At 49.6% G+C, this 18,564-nt stretch overlaps 1 protein-coding gene across 5 annotated transcripts; it reads right to left on the reverse strand.

Annotated features, from left to right (window-relative positions):
* Positions 1-7,571: 7,571 nt before the first annotated feature.
* On the reverse strand, positions 7,572-18,296 carry Tlcd2 (TLC domain containing 2). Of its 5 annotated transcripts, XM_075991651.1 has the most exons (4): positions 11,843-12,015; positions 11,546-11,628; positions 11,264-11,346; positions 7,572-10,761 (listed from the first exon to the last, which is right to left on the reverse strand). In XM_075991651.1, the coding sequence occupies exons 1-4, from the start codon at positions 12,013-12,015 to the stop codon at positions 10,321-10,323; spliced, it is 780 nt and encodes a 259-aa protein (XP_075847766.1). In that variant the 3' UTR covers positions 7,572-10,320. The 5 variants fall into 5 exon arrangements, 1 of the variants encoding a protein (XP_075847766.1); XR_012912337.1 differs by lacking the exons at positions 7,572-10,761; positions 11,264-11,346; positions 11,843-12,015 and adding exons at positions 16,081-16,250; positions 18,165-18,296 and having other exon boundaries at positions 11,604-11,628; XR_012912336.1 differs by lacking the exons at positions 7,572-10,761; positions 11,264-11,346; positions 11,546-11,628; positions 11,843-12,015 and adding exons at positions 14,277-14,849; positions 16,081-16,250; positions 18,165-18,296.
* Positions 18,297-18,564: the final 268 nt, after the last annotated feature.

Genomic DNA, 18,564 nt, shown 5'->3' on the forward strand with positions numbered 1-18,564 from the left:
CAGGTCCTTGTCTGCTTGGTTTTGTGATGTTGAGAATTGAACTTGGAGGTTCAGCAGTGGTGGCGCACGCCTTTAATCCCATCACTCAGGAGGCAGAGGCAGGCAGTTCTCTGTGAGCTCAAGTCCAGCCTGGTCTACAAAGCAAGTTCCAGGGCATCCAGGGCTACACAGTGAATCTCTGTTTTGAAAAAGCAAAACAAAACAAAACAAAAAAAAAGAAAGAAAGAAAAGAAAATTGAACTTTGGAGTACTTGCATGTAAATGTTCTACCACTGAGTCATAATTCTAGCCCACAAAGAGTTAATAAAGAAACAGAACCGTGGGGCTGGGGAGGTGAAGAGATGGTTAAGAGCACACAGTGCTCTTGCAAAGGACTCAGGTTCGGTTTCCAGCACGTGCAGGGCAGTTGACAACTCCTGTAACTCCAGGGGATCCGATACCCTCTTCTGGCCCTCTCAGGTTTCTTTTTACACATAGCACACATTCACAAAAGTACATAAAACTAACTAAAAATAAAACCTAAAAAGAAAGAAAGAAATAGAACAACAGGTCTGAGAATGTAGCTCACTGGAAGAGTGTTTGCCTTCCGTATATAGGGTCTTGAGTTCAGTCCTCAGCAGCACCAAAAAAGAAGAAAGAAAGGAAGGAAAGAGAGGAAGAGAGAAAGAGAAAAAAGAAAGAAAAAAGGAAAGAGAGAAAGAGAAGGAGAGAGAGTCAGGTGCAGCGGTCCACTATAGTGTAGCTGTTTCTTTTCTATTAGACTTCACCATTCTGTTCACGAAGTAGATCAGCTGTCACGCACACGAAATCCTAATGAAAACTCACAAAGCTCACTCACCTACCCCCAAGGTCATACAGGAAGTAAACTTTTGCTGGGTGAATTCTTTGGCGATGCATTTTTTTTTTCTGAGTCATTCCTGCAGGGGGTGGAGTTCCTAGAAACACAGATGTCCAAGGTTACCCACGGTCTCCTAAGCAGCCCTGATACCAGGAGGTCACCAAGCTTGCCTGGAACAGAATTCTTTCTTTGGTTTGCCAATGTCACCTCTATCTGGAGTGGATAGACAGAACAAAGCAAAAAGAGAAAGTTGGGCTGGCAGGATGACTCTGTGGATAAAGGACCTTGCTGCCAAGGCTGGTTAACCCCGAGTCCTACCCCTGTGACCCCCACAGTAGTAGGAGAAAACCAACTCCCTAAGTTATCCTCTGAACTCTACCCACATGTGCTATGGTGTTCACACACATGCTGTGGTGTTCACACATGCTGTGGTGTTCACACATGTGTTGTTGGTGCTCACACATGTGCTGTTGGTGCTCACACATGTGCTATGGTGTTCACACACATGCTGTGGTGTTCACACATGTGCTGTTGGTGCTCACACATGCTGTGGTGTTCACACATGTGCTGTGGTGCTCACACACATGCTGTGGTGTTCACATGCATGTGCTGTTGGTGCTCACACATGCTGTGGTGTTCACACATGTATTGTTGGTGCTCACACATGTGCTGTGGTGTTCACATGCATGTGCTGTTGGTGCTCACACATGCTGTGGTGCTCACACATGTATTGTTGGTGCTCACACATGCTGTGGTGTTCACATGCATGTGCTGTTGGTGCTCACACATGCTGTGGTGTTCACACATGTGCTGTTGGTGCTCACACATGCTGTGGTGCTCACACATGTGCTGTTGGTGCTCACACATGCTGTGGTGCTCACACATGTGCTGTTGGTGCTCACACATGCTGTTGGTGCTCACACATGTGCTGTTGGTGCTCACACATGTGCTGTTGGTGCTCACACATGTGCTGTTGGTGCTCACACATGCTGTTGGTGCTCACACATGTGCTGTTGGTGCTCAGACATGTGCTGTTGGTGCTCACACATGTGCTGTTGGTGCTCAGACATGTGCTGTTGGTGCTCAGACATGTGCTGTTGGTGCTCAGACATGTGCTGTTGGTGCTCACACATGTATTGTTGGTGCTCACATATGCTGTGGTGCTCACACATGTGTTGTTGGTGCTCACACATGTGCTGTGGTGCTCACACATGTGCTCTCGGTGCTCACACATGTGCTGTGGTGCTCACACATGTGCTCTCGGTGCTCACACATGTGCTGTGGTGCTCACACATGTGCTGTTGGTGCTCACACATGTGCTGTTGGTGCTCACACATGTGCTGTTGGTGCTCACACATGTGCTGTGGTGTTCACACATGCTGTGGTGTTCACACATGTGCTGTTGGTGCTCACACATGTGCTGTGGTGCTCACACATGTGCTGTGGTGCTCACACATGTGCTGTTGGTGCTCACACATGTGCTGTTGGTGCTCACACATGTGCTGTGGTGCTCACACATGTGCTGTGGTGCTCACACATGTGCTGTGGTGTTCACACATGTGCTGTGGTGCTCACACATGTGCTGTGGTGCTCACACATGTGCTGTGGTGCTCACACATGCTGTGGTGCTCACACATGTGCTGTTGGTGCTCACACATGCTGTGGTGTTCACACACATGCTGTGGTGTTCACACACATGCTGTGGTGTTCACACACATGCTGTGGTGTTCACATGCATGTGCTGTCATGCTCACACACGGGTTATGAAACTCAGGCTTCCCCTCAACAAACAAATAGATGTTATAAAATTTGTAAAGAGGAAGCAATAGATTCTTGTAAAGCTTGTGACAAAGAATGGCTGACAAGGACAGAATCTTCTGTTCCTGCCTGCCCCTCACAAGGAGGCCAGTTTCAGCCTGTGTCACGGAGCATGTCTGTATTTAGGGCACGGAGAGTTCAAAAGTGCCCTGGGCTTAAAGGTTCTTCACCGACCTAACTGGTTATTTTCCTATGCATTGCCACACCACACTTATAGTATTTCCCAGCTAATAATCATGGCTTCTTTTGGACCTTCACTTTCGGGAGTTTTCTATTCACCTTCCCCTAAATAAAAGGGACAGGTGGGCTGGAGAGCTGGCTCAGAGGTTAAGAACTCTTGACTGTTCTTCCCAAGGACCTGGGTTCAATTCCCAGCAACCACATGGCAGCTTACAACTGTCTGAAAATCCAGTTCCAGGGGATCTGAGGCCTTCATATCGATTCATATAAAACAGAGTTAAATAAATCATTAAAAAAAATTTTAAAAAAAAGAAAAGGGACAGGTCCTGTCTCAAAAACAAACAAACAAACAAAAACAACAATCAAGGGTGAGCTAGTGCTGCATTCATCACAACTATGCAAAAACAGACTTTGTTTGTTTGAGTCAAGGACTCACTAGCAGTTCTGGCTGCCCTGGCATAATAGACCATCTGACTTTGGCCTCACAGACGTCCGCCTGCCTCTGCCTCCAGAGTGCTGGTACTAACGGTGCATGCTATCTTTTATTTTTATTTATTTATATTTTTGATATGGGGTCTTTTATAACCCAGACAGGCTTCAAACTTGAGAGATGGAGTTGTCCTGACCTTCTGACCCTGCCACCTGCATTTTTCAAGAGCTGGGCTTATAGCCCTGTAATACCTTGCCTGGTCTGTGCAATCAGGCAGTGCTCAGGAGGGAGTCTAGGACTTAGTGTGTGCTAAGCAAGAACTCTACCAACTAAGCTACAGCCCCAGCCCAGTTATTAACATCATCGAATCTCAATCGTATCAGGAGACGCTGGAGAGATGGAGGGCATGGAAAGCTGGAGAAGGGCCATCCCAGTACTCAGGGGAGAGAAAGAAAGAAGCATTAAATAACGAATAAACCCGAGAGAGCTGTACAAAGAGTAAAGCAGATAGGACCACGTGTGAAGAAAGGCAAAGGGAGGCTCCTGGAGTCTATAGGCCATTTGATGAGTTTTGCTTTTATCTTAAAAAGGAAGCTACATAGGCTGTATACACACATGAAACTGTCAAACAACAAATTCAATAAGTGTTTAAAATAAAAAGAAAGGACAATAGGGATACATCAGTGGCAGAACACGTGCAAGGTTCTGAGTATCCCGTTCCTGACACACAGGCATTCACAAACACACAGGCCACTGGATAGTCTCAGGCAGGGAAAGACATGACAGATTGACTTTCTAACAATCACAGACTGTGAGGAGAATATCTATAAGGCTGCCATTGTCATCCCGGGCGGAACTGATGGTTATTCAAATGAGGATGGGATAGCAGAGATGGAAAAAAAGATGGATGTGTTAGCCATTCTAAACTTGGTGATTAACTGCATGTGTGTAGAGTGTCTACAGGGTGGGCTAGCTAGAGAAGGCGGCCTATGCATCTAACTCACAAAGTGAGCTTGTGGTAGTTGCTAGGCACAGCCTGGAAGAAGCTGGAAAGGATGTAGTCTTGGGTGGAAAGGTACTGAGTGAGGTTCTGACGGCTCCTTGGATATCAGGATGCAACAAGTCTACCTCGGTATGTAGTCTGCTCCTCCCCAGGCTACTGGTCCTTTGGATCACCCGTCTCTGTATCCACCATTCTTGTTCTATCCTCTGAATGACTCCCACTTGCCCAGTTCAACAAAATGCTGGCTGCGGGCTCCCGAGGCCAGGGATCTGGCTCGTTTACTCATTGTTATTACATCTCACCCTGTTTGCTTTTGACATAGTGGGTTCTTTATAAACATCTGTTAGAAGGAGAACACTTGGAATGACAAAATAAAATGATGCTGCTTCCTTAGATCACAGTACTTATAGTTGCGCTTGACAGTTTGTAAATATTTTAAAAACCAATTCAAAGAGGATCAAAAACCTTAATTTACAACCTGAAGCACCGAAACTTCTAGAAGAAAACATAAGGGATACCTTTCAAGACAGTGGTGTATGCAAGAACTTTTTGAAGAAACACCAACAGCACAGGAACTAACCATCATCAACAGACGGAACTACATGAAAATAAAAGGTGCTGTACAGCAAAGGAAAAAAAAACCTTTTTTTTTTCTTCTGGTTCTCTGTGTAGTCCTGACTGTCCTGGAACTTGCTATGTAGACCAGGCTAACCTCAAACACACAGAGATCTGCCTGCCTCTGCCTCTTTTTTTTATTGGTTTTTCGAGACAGGGTTTCTCTGTAGCTTTGGAGCCTGTCCTGGAACTAACTTTTGTAGACAAGGCTGGCCTCAAACTCACAGAGATCCGCCTGCCTCTGCCTCCTGAGTGCAGGGATTAAATGTGTGCACCTCCACCATCTGGTATGAATTTTTAAGATTCAATATACAGCAAAGAAGTACTACTGCAGCTACCTTAGGCTGTGCAAATTTCTCTCTCCCATCTCCCTAGGGGTCCAGGAATCACTTGGATTGCTGTGGGGAAGAGCCACATTTAGCTTGGGCAAAGATTTAGATTTAGGGGAAGAGTGGGCGGGGAGGTTGGGGCAAAGTATGCTCAGACTAGCGGCTAAAGCAAGCAGGTGAGTTCGTGGCAGTCCAGCTCCAAGGGCTTATCTGTCCTCCTCTCACACTGCCTGAACTTGGGATCTGCAAGTCTCTCAGCCACCAGGACTGACACAATGGGCCAGTGAAGGCCAAGGAGACAAAGAAGTTCTCCTGGGCATGAGCAGCTGTGCCTGTGAGGGCACAGAGTAACTGAGGAATCTGAGGCTGGAGACGTCTCTCAAGAGCAAGAGCACATTCTGTTCTTGCACACGGACCGAATTTCATTCCCAGCACCCTCCCTGTACTGATTACAGTTGTTTGTGACTTCATTTCCAGGGAATTCAACCAACACCCTCTCCTGGCCTCTGTGGGTACCAGGCACACACATAATGCAAATAAGTACACGCGGGCTAGCATTCATGCACATAAAACAAAACTAAATCATGAGCCAAGCATGGGGACCCATGCCTCTAAAACTAGCTCTTGAGAAGCAGAGGCAAATGGACCTCTGAGGTTCGAGGCCAGCCTGGTCTACATTGTGCATTTCAGGACGGTCAGGGCTACATCATAAATACATGTATTCATTCCCCGGTGAATCAAACGTTATCCCAAGGTTTGTGGTTTTGGTGGTGGTAGACAGGGAGCCCTTTCTAGGCACCCTTCAGTTGTGCTCCAACCACACGTGACTTGTACCCTTATCTCTGTAGAAAGACTCCCTGAGACTGAAAGCGGCCTCCCTGTCTAGACCCTGCAGAAGGTGTGTGGTGATCTAGCGTATCAGAGGCAGGCCCTGCTCAGCAATGCGACTTCAGCGGCAGGCACGTCTTCAGAGGAAAGCTGAAGCGATGCCACCCTAGACAGAGACTGCAGTCTTGAAAAGTGCAGAAATCAATAGTCACTGAGTTGGTCTGGCTGACTTTCAACCCAAAGCATCCTGATGTGGAAATGACGTTTCGGAGGTAATTTGTCTGAATTGATTGATCTTTGTCATGAGTGTCTTGCTCGCTGCTCTCATCTCCACTCACACCCACTTAAGTCAATCAGAGGGCTTTGCCCCTGGAGTTCCATTATCCCAGAGCCTCTCTCTCTCTCTCTCTCTCTCTCTCTCTCTCTCTCTCTCTCTCTCTCTTCCCCTTTCTCTCACCTCTCCTCTCTGTTTTTCTGTAGCCCAGGCTGGTACTGAATGTACCACATACCTGAGGCTAGCCTTGAACTCTTCACTCTCCCAAGGTCTAGGATTACAAGTATGTGTCCTCAGACCTGGTTGGATTTCTTCTTTTAAAAATAATTTTTAGCTGGTCCATGGTGGTGCTTGCCTTTAATTCCAGCACTCGGGAGGCAGAGGCAGGTGGATCTCTGTGAGTTTGAGGCCAGCCTGGTCTACAGAGTGAGTTCCAGAATAGCCAGGATTGTTTCACAGAGAAACCCTGTCTCACCAAAAAAATATTTTAATATCAAAAATGTCCTTACATTTCTTGATGTATTTCTTTACTTCTTGGTGGTGTGTATGTGTAGACACACATGTGTATGGCATGCCGGTAGAGGGCAAAGGGTAACCTAAGGGAGGCTGATCTCCCCTTCACCAGGTGGTCAGCTTTGGTAGAAAACACTTTTACTTGCTGAGCCATCACACAGGACCTGGGTTTGCTATTTTCTTTTCTTTTCTTTTCTTTTTTTTTTATTCTTACATTTGTTTTTGTTTTGCTTTGTTTCATTTTTTCCCCTTTGGGGAAGGGAGCCTCATGCCATAGTGGAAGTCAGAGGAGAGTTTGTGAGAGTCTATTCTATTCTTCCATCACGTGGATCCTGAGGATCAAACTCAGGTTGCTAGGCCAAGTGTGGTGATGCACAGCTTTGACCCCAGCACTTGGGAGGCGGATCAGGTGGATCTCTGTGAGTTCTAGGCCAGCCAGAGCTATAAAAAAAAAAAAAAAAAAGACAATACCAAAAACTCAGCTTATCAGGCCTGACAGCAAGTATCGTTATCTTCTGAGACCTCTCCCTGGCCCCTAGGTTTTCTGATCATAGAGGATCTTATAACATCTCAGTTATCTGTAGTCACAAAGAGAATGTGCTAGCCCAGTAGCCCAGCCTGGTCTGGCGACACACTCCCATACTCACAGGCCTAGGTACTAGGAGGTAGAGGCAGGAGGATCAAGAAAAGTTCAGGGCCAGCCTCCACTACATAAAGCCGACTCCCAACACATACACACACACACACACACACACACACAACACCACCACCAGCAACAACAAAAACCACAAAACAAACAAACAGAAGCGGGAGGGGGGGATAGGCAGAGAAATCTGTAACAGGAAACCATCTCAAGTCAAAGCCTCCACAGCCCACATCATATTGCAAACCAGGATACCACTGGAGCCAAGAGAGATGACTCAAAGCAATCACTTTCACAATAGACTGATGAAATCATTTGCATAGCAATTTATTCATGTCCTCTCCCCACTGAAACTCCTCCCCTCTACTGGCAGACAGAATCTATCGCAAGCATGGAGTCAGTCTTGAGGACAGCTTCACCTGGCCATGGTATTATCCTGGTGACCCAGACCCATATCAATAAACAAAGCTCCTGCCAAATCCTACATTAAAAAAAAAAGTTCTTTGTGTTGGGCATTGAACCTAAGACCTCATGAACGCTTGGTAATGCTGCAGCTGGCATGTCCGATTTTTTTTTTCTTCTTCTTTGGTTTGTTCATTGAGATGGGGTTTCGCGTAGCCCAGGCTGGCCTTGAACTCCTGACCATCCTGCTTGTCATTCCTAAGTGTTAGCATTATCAGTGCGTGCCACCTTGCCGGACTCCAGTCTTTCCTTGTTATTTTTTCTGCTTTGGTCCTGTCTTTCTGACTATAATGGAGATCTCATACAACATTCTCTCTCTTTGCTTCTCTTTCTTTTTTTTTTTTTGTCTTTTCCTCTCTCTTTATTCCTTTGTTCCCCCTTTTCTTTGTTTCTTTTGGATATTACCTAAGTGCTTTACATGCTCTCCCCACTCCCAGGATGCTCCTCCGCCCTGCCTGTCCTGTCTTCCCTGCAGGTCTAGTCTGACTTGACCCCTCTTCCCGCCAGTCTCTGGCAGCCTGTCTGCATCTCACAGCAGCTGCCTATCTCAAGCTCAACACGCTTCCTGTTTCTATACGGCAAACCCTCTCCCGCCTGTCCCTGCTTCTCAGTCCCCTCTCTGATCCCCATCTTCTCCACCTCCTCCTCTCTCTCTCTGTTACTCTCTCCATTTGCCACTATCGCCTCCATCTCTCCTGGGTCTGCTTTCAGGGTTCTGATGTCTAGACTACCTGGGCCTTCCTCTCTTGGGGTCCCTTTCTGTCCCACTTTATTTCTGGTTTTCCTGCTTGCTTTCCTTTTTTCTTTTCTTTTCTTTCTTTCCTTTTTGTTTTTTTTGTTGTTGTTGTTGTTGTTTTGTTTTGTTTTTTGAGACAGGGTTTCTCTGTAGTTTTGGAGGCTGTCCTAGAACTAGTTCTTGTAGATCAGCCTGGCCTCCAACTCACAGAGTCCCACCTGCCTCTGCCTCCTGAGCGCTGGGATTAAAGGCATGTGCCACTGCCACCTGGCTTTTTCCTGCTTTCTTTGTGACCATTTCATTAACACTATGATTTGGGTTCCTCTTAGCCTCTGTAACAACCTTTCTCAATATGTCTGCTGAAGCTTTACTCTTCTTCCTTGTGCTCAAGCTCCCTCTGCCTGGGGTTTAATCTTTCTCTCTTCTACCCAGACATATCTGTGCACATGTGCACATCTGTCTCCCTCATCCTCTTTGTCTTTCTCTCCCTTCACTTCTTAGCATCACTTTTTTATGGTTTTGGTTTTTCGTTTTTTGAGACAGTGTTTCTTTGTGTAGCCTTGGTTGTCTTGGAGCTCACTCTATAGACCAGGCTGGCCTCGAACTCACAGAAATCTCCTGCCTCTGCCTCCTGAGTGCTAAGATTAAAGTCAAACATCACCCACACCTGATCTTAGCAGCGCTTTTTAAAAGCCCCTCCTGCCTCTTGTTTTTTGCTCCTGTATCTTTTTTGTGGATGATCAAAGGTTATCACTCTCTCCCCCCACCGTTCAGTACTCTGCAGTCCTGTAACCCGGATGTTCAGACGAGAAATGGAGGAGCGCCACAATGGGAGACTTGCTGCAGAGACAGGGAGGAGAGAGCCTTCGAAAGACTCCAGGAAAGAGCCGGGCGGTAGTGGCGCACACCTTTAATCCCAGCACTCAGGAGGCAGAGGCAGGCGGATCTTTGTGAGTTCAAGGCCAGCCTGGTCTACAGAGGGAGTTTCAGGACAGGCTCCAAAGCTACAGAGAAATCCTGTCTTGAAAGTTTAGTGCTAGGTGATCACACTGGGCACTTGAGTCTTTTCTGTAGCTTCTGACTTCTGTGCTGCCTTAGGAGACAGACCATGTTCATCTAAGAATTATATTTTTCTAGGTCAGAAGATACACAAGTATTAGAAAGGCTGTTTGCAGTAGGGTAGGGCTAGTACAATCCCAGGACTTGCAGTCTGACCTAGAAGATCGGAGGTATCAGCAACAATTGCAGTGGCCTAGCTTCTGTCTTCACTGGCAACTGCCACGTGCATCCTTCCTGGCAGCAGATAATGTTTCCTGTGCTCTTATCGCACTGTCAGAATTTGATCATAAATGAGGTCAGAATTTGATCATAAATGGCCTTCCATGCCAGGTCTCTCTGATTCCAGAAGAACCTCCTGTCCTGTGGTCTGTCCTTACGCTGGAGCAAAGGAATTCAGTGAGCAGTAATTTGGGTTTCCATGAAACCTTCCTGGGTCTTGAGAAGGGGAGAGAAGTGGGTCATCTGGAAAAGGTCTTGAGATACTGCTAATACAGTCTGGGCTTTGCTACACAGGAGACTATGCAGTGAAGGCTACCATCTCCTCTTCCTGGCCCCAGTCTCAGGGCTGACTGAAGAGGAAACCTCCACTTCTCTAGTTTTTCAGACTGAGAGTGGAATTGTTCCTGGTGACTGTCTCTCCGTCATATGTCTTGGTCTCCTTGTGCACAGAGATAAATGGATGAGGTCGAGACTGCAAGACATCCCTGATCAGAATGCGGATACCCAATGAGATGCTCATGGATCCCACAATGACCAGCCCAGTTCCACCAAGGATCACCAGAGCAAGAGACACCCGGTAGCGCTGCCGAAACAACCACAGACTCATCCATCCTAGAGGTAGAAGGCGGAAGAGGGCCAGCGTAGTCAGGGTGGCCCAGCTGCTTATTCTGAAGGCCAAGGATGAGGCCTTATGGGAAAGCAGCAGAAGTTTCCGCAGATGCAAACAGATGGAGTTCAGCTCCAGAAGTAGAGACACCACAGCGAAGCCCACAAAGTGGCCAGACAGAACCGCAGTGCTGAGGCAGCTCACTACCTGGGGACAAGGTTCAAAGTCATTCTTTCGTATGACCTGTGCCCATCGAGTCCCGGGATCATCACCCTAATCTTTTCACTGAGGACACAAAAACATTTCAGAAGACTCCCCCCAAACATGACTTTCCTGCTGACCCATGTCTTTGCCCAGAGGCTATTTCACCCTGAACCTAGATTGTCTGTACAGCACACCCCAGCTTTCAATCCTCGTTTTTTCTGCCTCCTTCCCACAGCCTATACCATGACTCCCCCTCTCAGCAACATTCTGCATCAATGTTTTCATGACCAGCTGGATGTTTGTGGGGATCCAAACCTCTTCCATAGTGCCCAGATTCCAAACTGTGGCTAGCAGTCAAAACCTCCTTCCAGTTCAGTCCAAGACTGGGAAGATGGGTTTACAGGGGGCTTTATGGGAAAGTCAGAGGACAGAAGGTTGAAGAGGGGCTGGGTTCTAAATTTGGGAGTGCTTCCTTTCTGTCTGGCCTCTCCCTTCAGTGTCTCACCACCAAATGGTGACAGAGAAGGTCCCAGGCCTGGGCCAAGTTCTGATTCCACAGCATGTCAACTCCATCCGCCAGGAAATAACCTGTGGGCATGGCAGAGGATTATTAGGGTCCTAGCTCAGAGCAAGGCCTAGAGAAGAGTCTCAAGTACCACTTTCCTCAGGTCCTTAATCCCTCACAGCAAACCTCCACCAATACGGGCTCCATTCCAAAGCGGGGGAGGGACCTAGGATTCCTGTTTCAGCACCGCCTTCCGGGGACCCAGCCTGCCTGTACACTCACCCACTGACACTGCTACTAGGACCACTGCCCACGATGGGTGGCCATGAATCGGGTCGATGACCATCTGAGGATACAGCCATAGCCTGGGGAAGACCGGGGGAGCTAGGGTTAATTTCTCCAAGACCTAGAACCATTCTTTCCTTGGTACTCTCACCTGTCCGCAACCCAACCCAGCTCCAGACTTTAAGACCTCACATCTGTTCTAAAAGGTACCCACCCAGAATTCCAACCTCAGTCTTCCACGCTCTCATCTCCACCTCCGCCCCTCAGTGCTTCGTCAGTCCCCAAGTTCCGCACCCGACCAGCGCCCCTGCTCCAGAGAGAAGGCTGTGCATCAGCGAAACGAAAATGTTCCGCCACATCCAAAGGTCTCGAGCAGTTTCCGGGGTGGGCAGCAGCTGCAGTCCCCAGTGCAGCCCCCGAAATGCTGCGAAGGAGGCACCAACCACAAGGAGTTCCCGGGATGCCATGGTCTGGCAGGTCAGCTAGGCTTCAGTTTGTGTCTTTGATTCCTGTGCCTGGTGTCCGGGACCTCGAAGGACCCCCCCAGCGGAGTCGGGATCTGGCTGTTCCCAGGGGCTTCCTTGCCTGTCTTGCCTTTCCAACCTGTTGTAACTTTCCCTAGCTTGTCCACGCCCCTATCTCTCGGCTGGGCAAGTGATTGGTGCAGCTGTGGGGCCACCACCCGTGGAGCCATAGAAGCGATGGCGTCCTGCCCCTGCTTGGGGGATTGCGGTTTGGGGGCTCCCAGGCATCAAGTTCGGCAACCGAGTTCAGAGGCCTTCCTGCACAACACTAGAAGTCTTTTCCAACGCCACGAGTCTCCAAACCCCTCAGAGTTCCAGAAAGCGATTTATCTAGCCTCACCTGACAGGTATGGGGCTCCGCCCACTAACTTTCACCTGCTCTGGTTTCCTCTTCTCTCACCTACTGGTTGGTCATCCTTACCCAGTTGTGAAGATAGAAGGGCAGCGCTCCCAAGCCCCGAGGGTCCAAACCTTGCACCACCTCACCTTTACCCGAGTGCATGGCCAGTTAGGCAGAGGTGCTCTCTGCCCATCTGTAATTCCCTTACATAGTACTCCCCAAACGGGAGTGTCCTGTTTTGGGGCAGCTCATTGGGGGATCCCTTCCCGAATTTCTGCCCCCAGACGCTGGGGATCTTTACTAGGCAGGGGAGACACAGGAAATCCCTACCATATACTGTTCTCCTCCCCTTCCCAAGCCTCAAGAAAAAGGCCGACTCAAAAGAGATCAGCACCCGCGGTAGCAACCCTAGACGTTCGGCCTTAAGAGGAACATTCTCTCCAACCCTGAATTCCCTGAAGAGTTTCCCTGGTTTGGAGCATTTTCCTTCTTTCTTACTCTGAGCCACACCTCCTTAGCTGGCCGACAGCCAGAAGTCGGAGGAACGCTTCCTGTATGCAGAGCAAGTGGGTGGATTCAGAGGACTAAAGAATGAAGCTCAACAGGGCTGACTTGAGTGCGGCTGGAGCGCCTGCCTAGCTTGTATAGGGAAGGCCCTGGGTGTGATTCCCAGCACTCACCCCACCCCCACACATGTTCAAGAAGCAGTAGGTACCCCAAGCAAACATTTTCACCACGGCACTAGATACAGCCCATTCCCCTACACCCAATTCTCCAAAATTTAAAAAAATTACATCGAGGACTTGGAGAGAGGGCTCTAGTGGCCGGGAACATTTGTGGCTCTTCTAGAGGACCCATGTTCAGTTCCCAGCATCCATATCAGAGGGCTCATAACAGCATGTAACTCCAGCTCTGGAGATGTCATGCCCTCTTCTGGCTCCACAGACACCCGCACTCAGGTGCCCATACAGGCACATGATAGAAATCTTCTTTTAAAAATTACATAGAGGGGGTGAAGAGATTTGTGGCTCAGCAGACAGCACTGGCTGCTCTTGCAGAGGACCTATGTTTGATTCCCACCACCCACGTGGTAGCTCACAGCAGCCTAACTCCAGGTCCAGGAGATTCTAAGCCCTCTACCACCTCTGGAGGCACCAGGCATGAGAATGCTGCACATACATGCACGCCAGCAAAACACTCATACACATGAAAGAGTAAAAACTTAAAATTTACATTTATCTTTTGCAATTTATTTAACATATAAAAGCAATATACAATTAATATAGAAAACATAGAATGAGAGAAAACAAGGGGAAAATTGTTCTATCCCACCATCTGAAAATAACCACTCTTAATGTTTTGGGTCTACTTTCAGTCTTTTCTTAATCTATGTATTACAAGTATACACTCATATTTTAAAAACAGATTGTTTAAAAACAAAATTCAGGTCACAAACTCATACTTTAATAATTTTTTAATATTCAAAGAGCATTTTTCTTTCCAGTCAATTTTTCTTCTACATGACTTTGGATGGCCATGCACTACTCTACCATCGGGATGAATATAACTCACTTAAGCAATCCCCTCCTGCAAATTTTCATTACAACAGAAAAGGAATGGATTTCCAAATAAGCAGTAGCTTTCTATTTTTTCTCTACTGCAACCCTTAGATGAACATTTTATAACCAAGTCCTGATTTTAAGATACAGTTCTTAAACACAAAATTACAAGGCCAAAAGACATCTCCAGTGTTTGATACCGCTACCCACAATGCACAGGAGTTTCTTCTGGCTTTCATTTGTCTACCATGATCAGGGAAAAACGTGTTCAGCCAGGTCTGCCTTCTTTTAATTACTAACAAAGATTGTTTTTTTTTTGTTTTTGAGACAGAGTCTCAGGTAATCCAGGCTGGCTCAGAACTCTTTGTGTAGCAGAGTCTGGCCATCACCACCAGTGACTGGGATTGCAGGCCTGTGCCACCACGCCCAGTTTTAGGCAAGGCAGAAGACAGAACCAAGGCTTTGGGCATGCTAAGCAAGCATTCTACCAACAACTGAGCTACAGCCTCAGCCCAAAACACGTTTTTTCATAGTGCTATGCATTTGAATCCCTCTTTGAATTTGCTATGATTTCCTTTCAGAGGTGGCTCGTGCTCCTTGAGGGTGCTTCTATAGAAACTGCAGGGTAGAGAAGAGCTGGGACCATACTTCATTATGGCTCTTCATCTCCAAGGGAGGTAGGTCTGGAGAGGAGATGGCGGTAAGCTTGTCTTTCACTGAGGTTGGCTGTTCTCTTCCCTGGTGTTCTCCAGGCTTCTATGTGCCCCTCTGACCAATGTCCGGTTCACTGGTCTTCTGCCTGCCTCTGTTTTCAGGCTGCCCTTCCTCACCTCTGAGGCTCCGTGTTGGAAGAAGATAGCAGAGCCATGAAGCCAGTGCTGGAGGGACACACTGTGGCCAGTGAAGTGAGGAGGGGAAGAAAGCCATGTCGAGGGACAGAGCAGGCTTTGTTGCAGGGTATGAGCAGACTCGGCCTCCCCACCCCCTCTGCTGCGGTCCCTCACCCGTCCTACCCCTCATCTCAGGCTGCAGCAGGGTTGGGTTATGTGATCTAGTCTCCCCTATGACTTTCAATTTCTCATAATTGGAGACTGGGCTAGAACTCCTCCTCCTGCCAAACAGAACAAACGGCTTCCTGTAGCCCCTGAACCTATCTTCTGCTAGGGAGACTAGGCCAAAGGTGAACCACAATCAGAGCCCAAGCCCAAGCATGAGAATGCATCAGGGCTAGTGACAGCAGAAGGGACTCCTGTCATCGAACCTGATTCCCCTGATGGCTGCAGGAGACAGTTCCTTCCCTGCACAGCACTGAGCTGAGTCTCTCTATCCTGGAAAGCAAAGGCAGGAAATAAATGGCAGCAGTTGCTAGGACCCAGTCAGGAGCTGTGGTCTGTCGTTGAGTGGAGGGGAAACCTTGGGTCACCCTTGTGTGATGAGCAGCCAGCATAGGTCCAGCCTCCCACTAGCTCCTTGCATTGGTCTTAACTCTAACCTTTCCCTCCACCCCAGTCCCGAGAGCTGGGTTAGTCAGGGCGTGGAGGAGGACAACAGTTAAGATGAGGAGCTGTTCGGTTTCCACCCACAGGAAGAGAGGAGCCTGGCTCTGAGTCAGCACAGGTGGACTTCTGATGCCCTCCCGCCTACTCATCTATGGGATTCCCCATTGCACAGGAGGAGAAAGAAACAGGTGTAAGACTCCCATAGAGGTAAGTACCCCTAAAACCAAAATCTGGACCAATCTAAAAAATACAGAGAAAGGTAAACGCACAGATGACTAGATCAGAATTTTGGTGTCACCTTTCCCGTGAGTACATTTCCTTTTGGAGCTTGTGTGAAGGGAAAGTTGGGGGGTGGGGAGAGATACGAAAGGCAGGCCTATGAGGAAGTCTTGTTAGATAGGTAGACAGACTTTCCTTCTGTTTCTCCCCATTGACACAAAGATCAAGTAACATGGGGAGGTGGAGCCACCTAGTCCCCGATTTAGTCAGGGACTTTAACCTGAACCTTTTGCTGGGCCAGTGTGGGTAAGAGCTCCCCAAAGCACCAGAGTTTCCCTTCCCTAAAACCATAACCCCAGCTGTGAGCCCTTCCCAACCCCAGTTCTGTCACCTTCCAGATGATAGGCAAAGAAGTCGCTCCGCTCCTCCTCTTCCTCCTCGAAGCCAGGGGCAGAGGGCAACAGTTCTTCAACTGGCAGCTTTAGCTGGGTCAGGACATAAAGCTTGCCACTGAAGAACTACTGCGGCTCAGCCAGGTGAGGGTGTGGGAGGCACAGGTTCCTAAGTGGAAGGGAGGAAAAACAGGAGAGCTTGGAATAGGGCTGGGTAGCAGCGACAGTGACCCACTAGCTCTATTGACTTTCAATACCTTCTAATGGGGGGCTCTTGAGTGAGAAGCAAGAGGCTTCTAAATGCACTTGTCTTGCCCAGCTTTACAGGCACTAGCAACCCCTGGCAACCGACTGGAGGACTCCAGCATCTTCAGCATTCAAAGGGCAAGGTCTAGAACCCAGGAACCAAATGAAAAATTGTACTTCGGGTCCAGAGCTTTGAGTTCTGTAATCAGCTCGACTGATTTGCTCCTATAGTGAATTCAGCTGGAAGGAGGGTTTGTGGAGGGTGAGAATGGGGGGGGGGACTAGAGTTTGGAAGGTCAGCAGGGGCTCATACTGAGGAGTATGAGGGAGAGGACAGCTGACCATCGGCAGAAGGGGAGGGAGGCATGGGCAGGGTGGCTGGGCAGCTTCCTCAGGACTCTGAGATGCCAGGCATTCCGCTTGCACATTCCGGGTACATCTGGTATGAATTCCAGGCTGTCTGCCGGCCCCTCCGCGTCTGAACTTTGTTCCAAGTTCCAAGCCCCGCCCCCACAGTTCCAACGCATGAATCAGCAGGAAAAGCCGGGGCCCTGCAGCATGGTCCAGGGAGGGGGCTGGGGGCGTGGCAGGCTAAAGGGCTGAGCTGGAGAGGGTGGTTCTGCACAGGCAGTCCAAGGGCATGGCCATTGCCAGATGAGGGGCCAAGGAGATTTTGCCTTGGGATTTCTAAATTCAGGGGGTGGAAAGATTTCAGTGAGGTGGGAGATTTTCAAATTCCAAAAGCCTCTTGGGAAGCACAAACTTTGTGGTATCTTCCTTCTCCTAGGTGATCAGTTTCTGTTCACTCTTCTCTGCCCGAGATGGCTCTGTTCAGTTGGCTGCTGAGAGTTTGTGCCAAGCAGGTGCCCTTGGCTGCCGGGCGGGGTGGGCCCAGGGCACTGACCCTCTGACCAGCTGCTCCATCAACCCTCTGGCACCATGACAGCTTCTAGTCTACTCTGACAGCCAGGATGACAGGCCAAATGAGTTGGAGGCTGAAACTAGGGCCAGAGGGAGGTGGGGACGTTAGCCTCGCCGGAGGCTGTGGGGAGGGGCCAAGAGTTGGCCAGAAGGTGGGGAGAGAGGGAGCCCAGCGATGACTAACCCAGGCGCCCCACCCAGCCAGCCGGCTTCCCAGGCGGTCATGGCCAAGCCGGGGCTAGGGGCCTCACCACCGGACATACTGGGGGGAGGTGCAAAGGTGACCTTCTCTCTGTCCAAGACGGCCAGTTAGCCTGGGGGGGGGGTGCGGGTAGAGTTTCCAGGCCCTCCTCCTGTCCGCCCCCCCAACCTCCGCCCAACCACGGTGAAACCCTAACCTTTGGGTTGCATAAGGCCTCCGCACCGCCGCCCCCTACTCCTTTCCCCTCCCCCCTTACATAACATCCCCGGGAGGGAACGAGAGGAGGGGCTGGCCCGCCCAGGGACCCCTTCCCTGCCAGGGACTTGAACTAGCCCTGCCCCAGTCAGCGCCGGTAGAGGCAGTGCACCTCCACACCAGTCGCTCTCCCAGATTCTCCCCTGGCTAAATGGTCAGCTCCCGGATCCTCAAACCTGAGGCCGTCGGGCTTAGACGCCCCCAGCCCTCCGGCCTCTTATCTTCCCCAATTACCTCTCCAGACCTTCTTCCATGATTCTTGTCCGGGACCCTCTCTTTAAACGTCCAGACTCACTACTCGGGCCAGTCCAGACCCCTCTCCCGGGAGGGTCCCCGTCCCCGCCGCCCCCTCTCCCCTCCCCCAGAAGGGCAGGGTGTGGTCGTCAGGACCCTACTTTCCCCCATTACCCTGTTACCGCGATTTCCCCCGGAATGACCGGGCCCCTAGATCACACCCACCTGATGCTGGGTGTGGGGGTTGCTGAGGACAGGGAAGCAAAATCACTGCGTCCTCTCCGCACGGCCGACCGCTCTGTCTCTTCCCAGCGCCCAGCACACACCGGCTCCAGTCTCCGATCAGCTGGCGGCGTGGTGACGCACGAGCTACGAAGGCATCTCCCAGGGCCAATCACCGCCTACTGCTGGGCAACGTGACCACACCCACTGGGGGGCGCCAGCACCTCTGCTTACTCCCGCCCCTCCCGGCGTCTGGGCTCTGATTGGCAAGGAGGCCACCCCCTCGCCCGGAGGAACTGCTCTAAGCCACGCCCAACAACTGACCAGCTGGCCAATAGCTGAAAAGGTGTGGCTAGTCCTCGGCCTAGGCCACTTGCTTAGACCAGTTCTACGTCAGCCACAA

This window comes from Microtus pennsylvanicus, chromosome 11 (genome assembly GCF_037038515.1).
Source record: "Microtus pennsylvanicus isolate mMicPen1 chromosome 11, mMicPen1.hap1, whole genome shotgun sequence".
Classification (NCBI taxonomy): Eukaryota; Metazoa; Chordata; class Mammalia; order Rodentia; family Cricetidae; genus Microtus; species Microtus pennsylvanicus.

Excerpts from the sequence above, each read along its gene's own strand:
- Tlcd2 (XM_075991651.1), bottom strand. The coding sequence starts at position 12,015 with ATGGCATCCCGGGAACTCCTTGTGGTTGGTGCCTCCTTCGCAGCATTT. Across the intron at positions 11,629-11,842 it reads GGAGCAGGGGCGCTGGTCGG|GCTATGGCTGTATCCTCAGA; the intron begins GTGCGGAACTTG and ends GGTCTTCCCCAG. Across the intron at positions 10,762-11,263 it reads TTCTCTGTCACCATTTGGTG|GTAGTGAGCTGCCTCAGCAC; the intron begins GTGAGACACTGA and ends CCTTGTCCCCAG.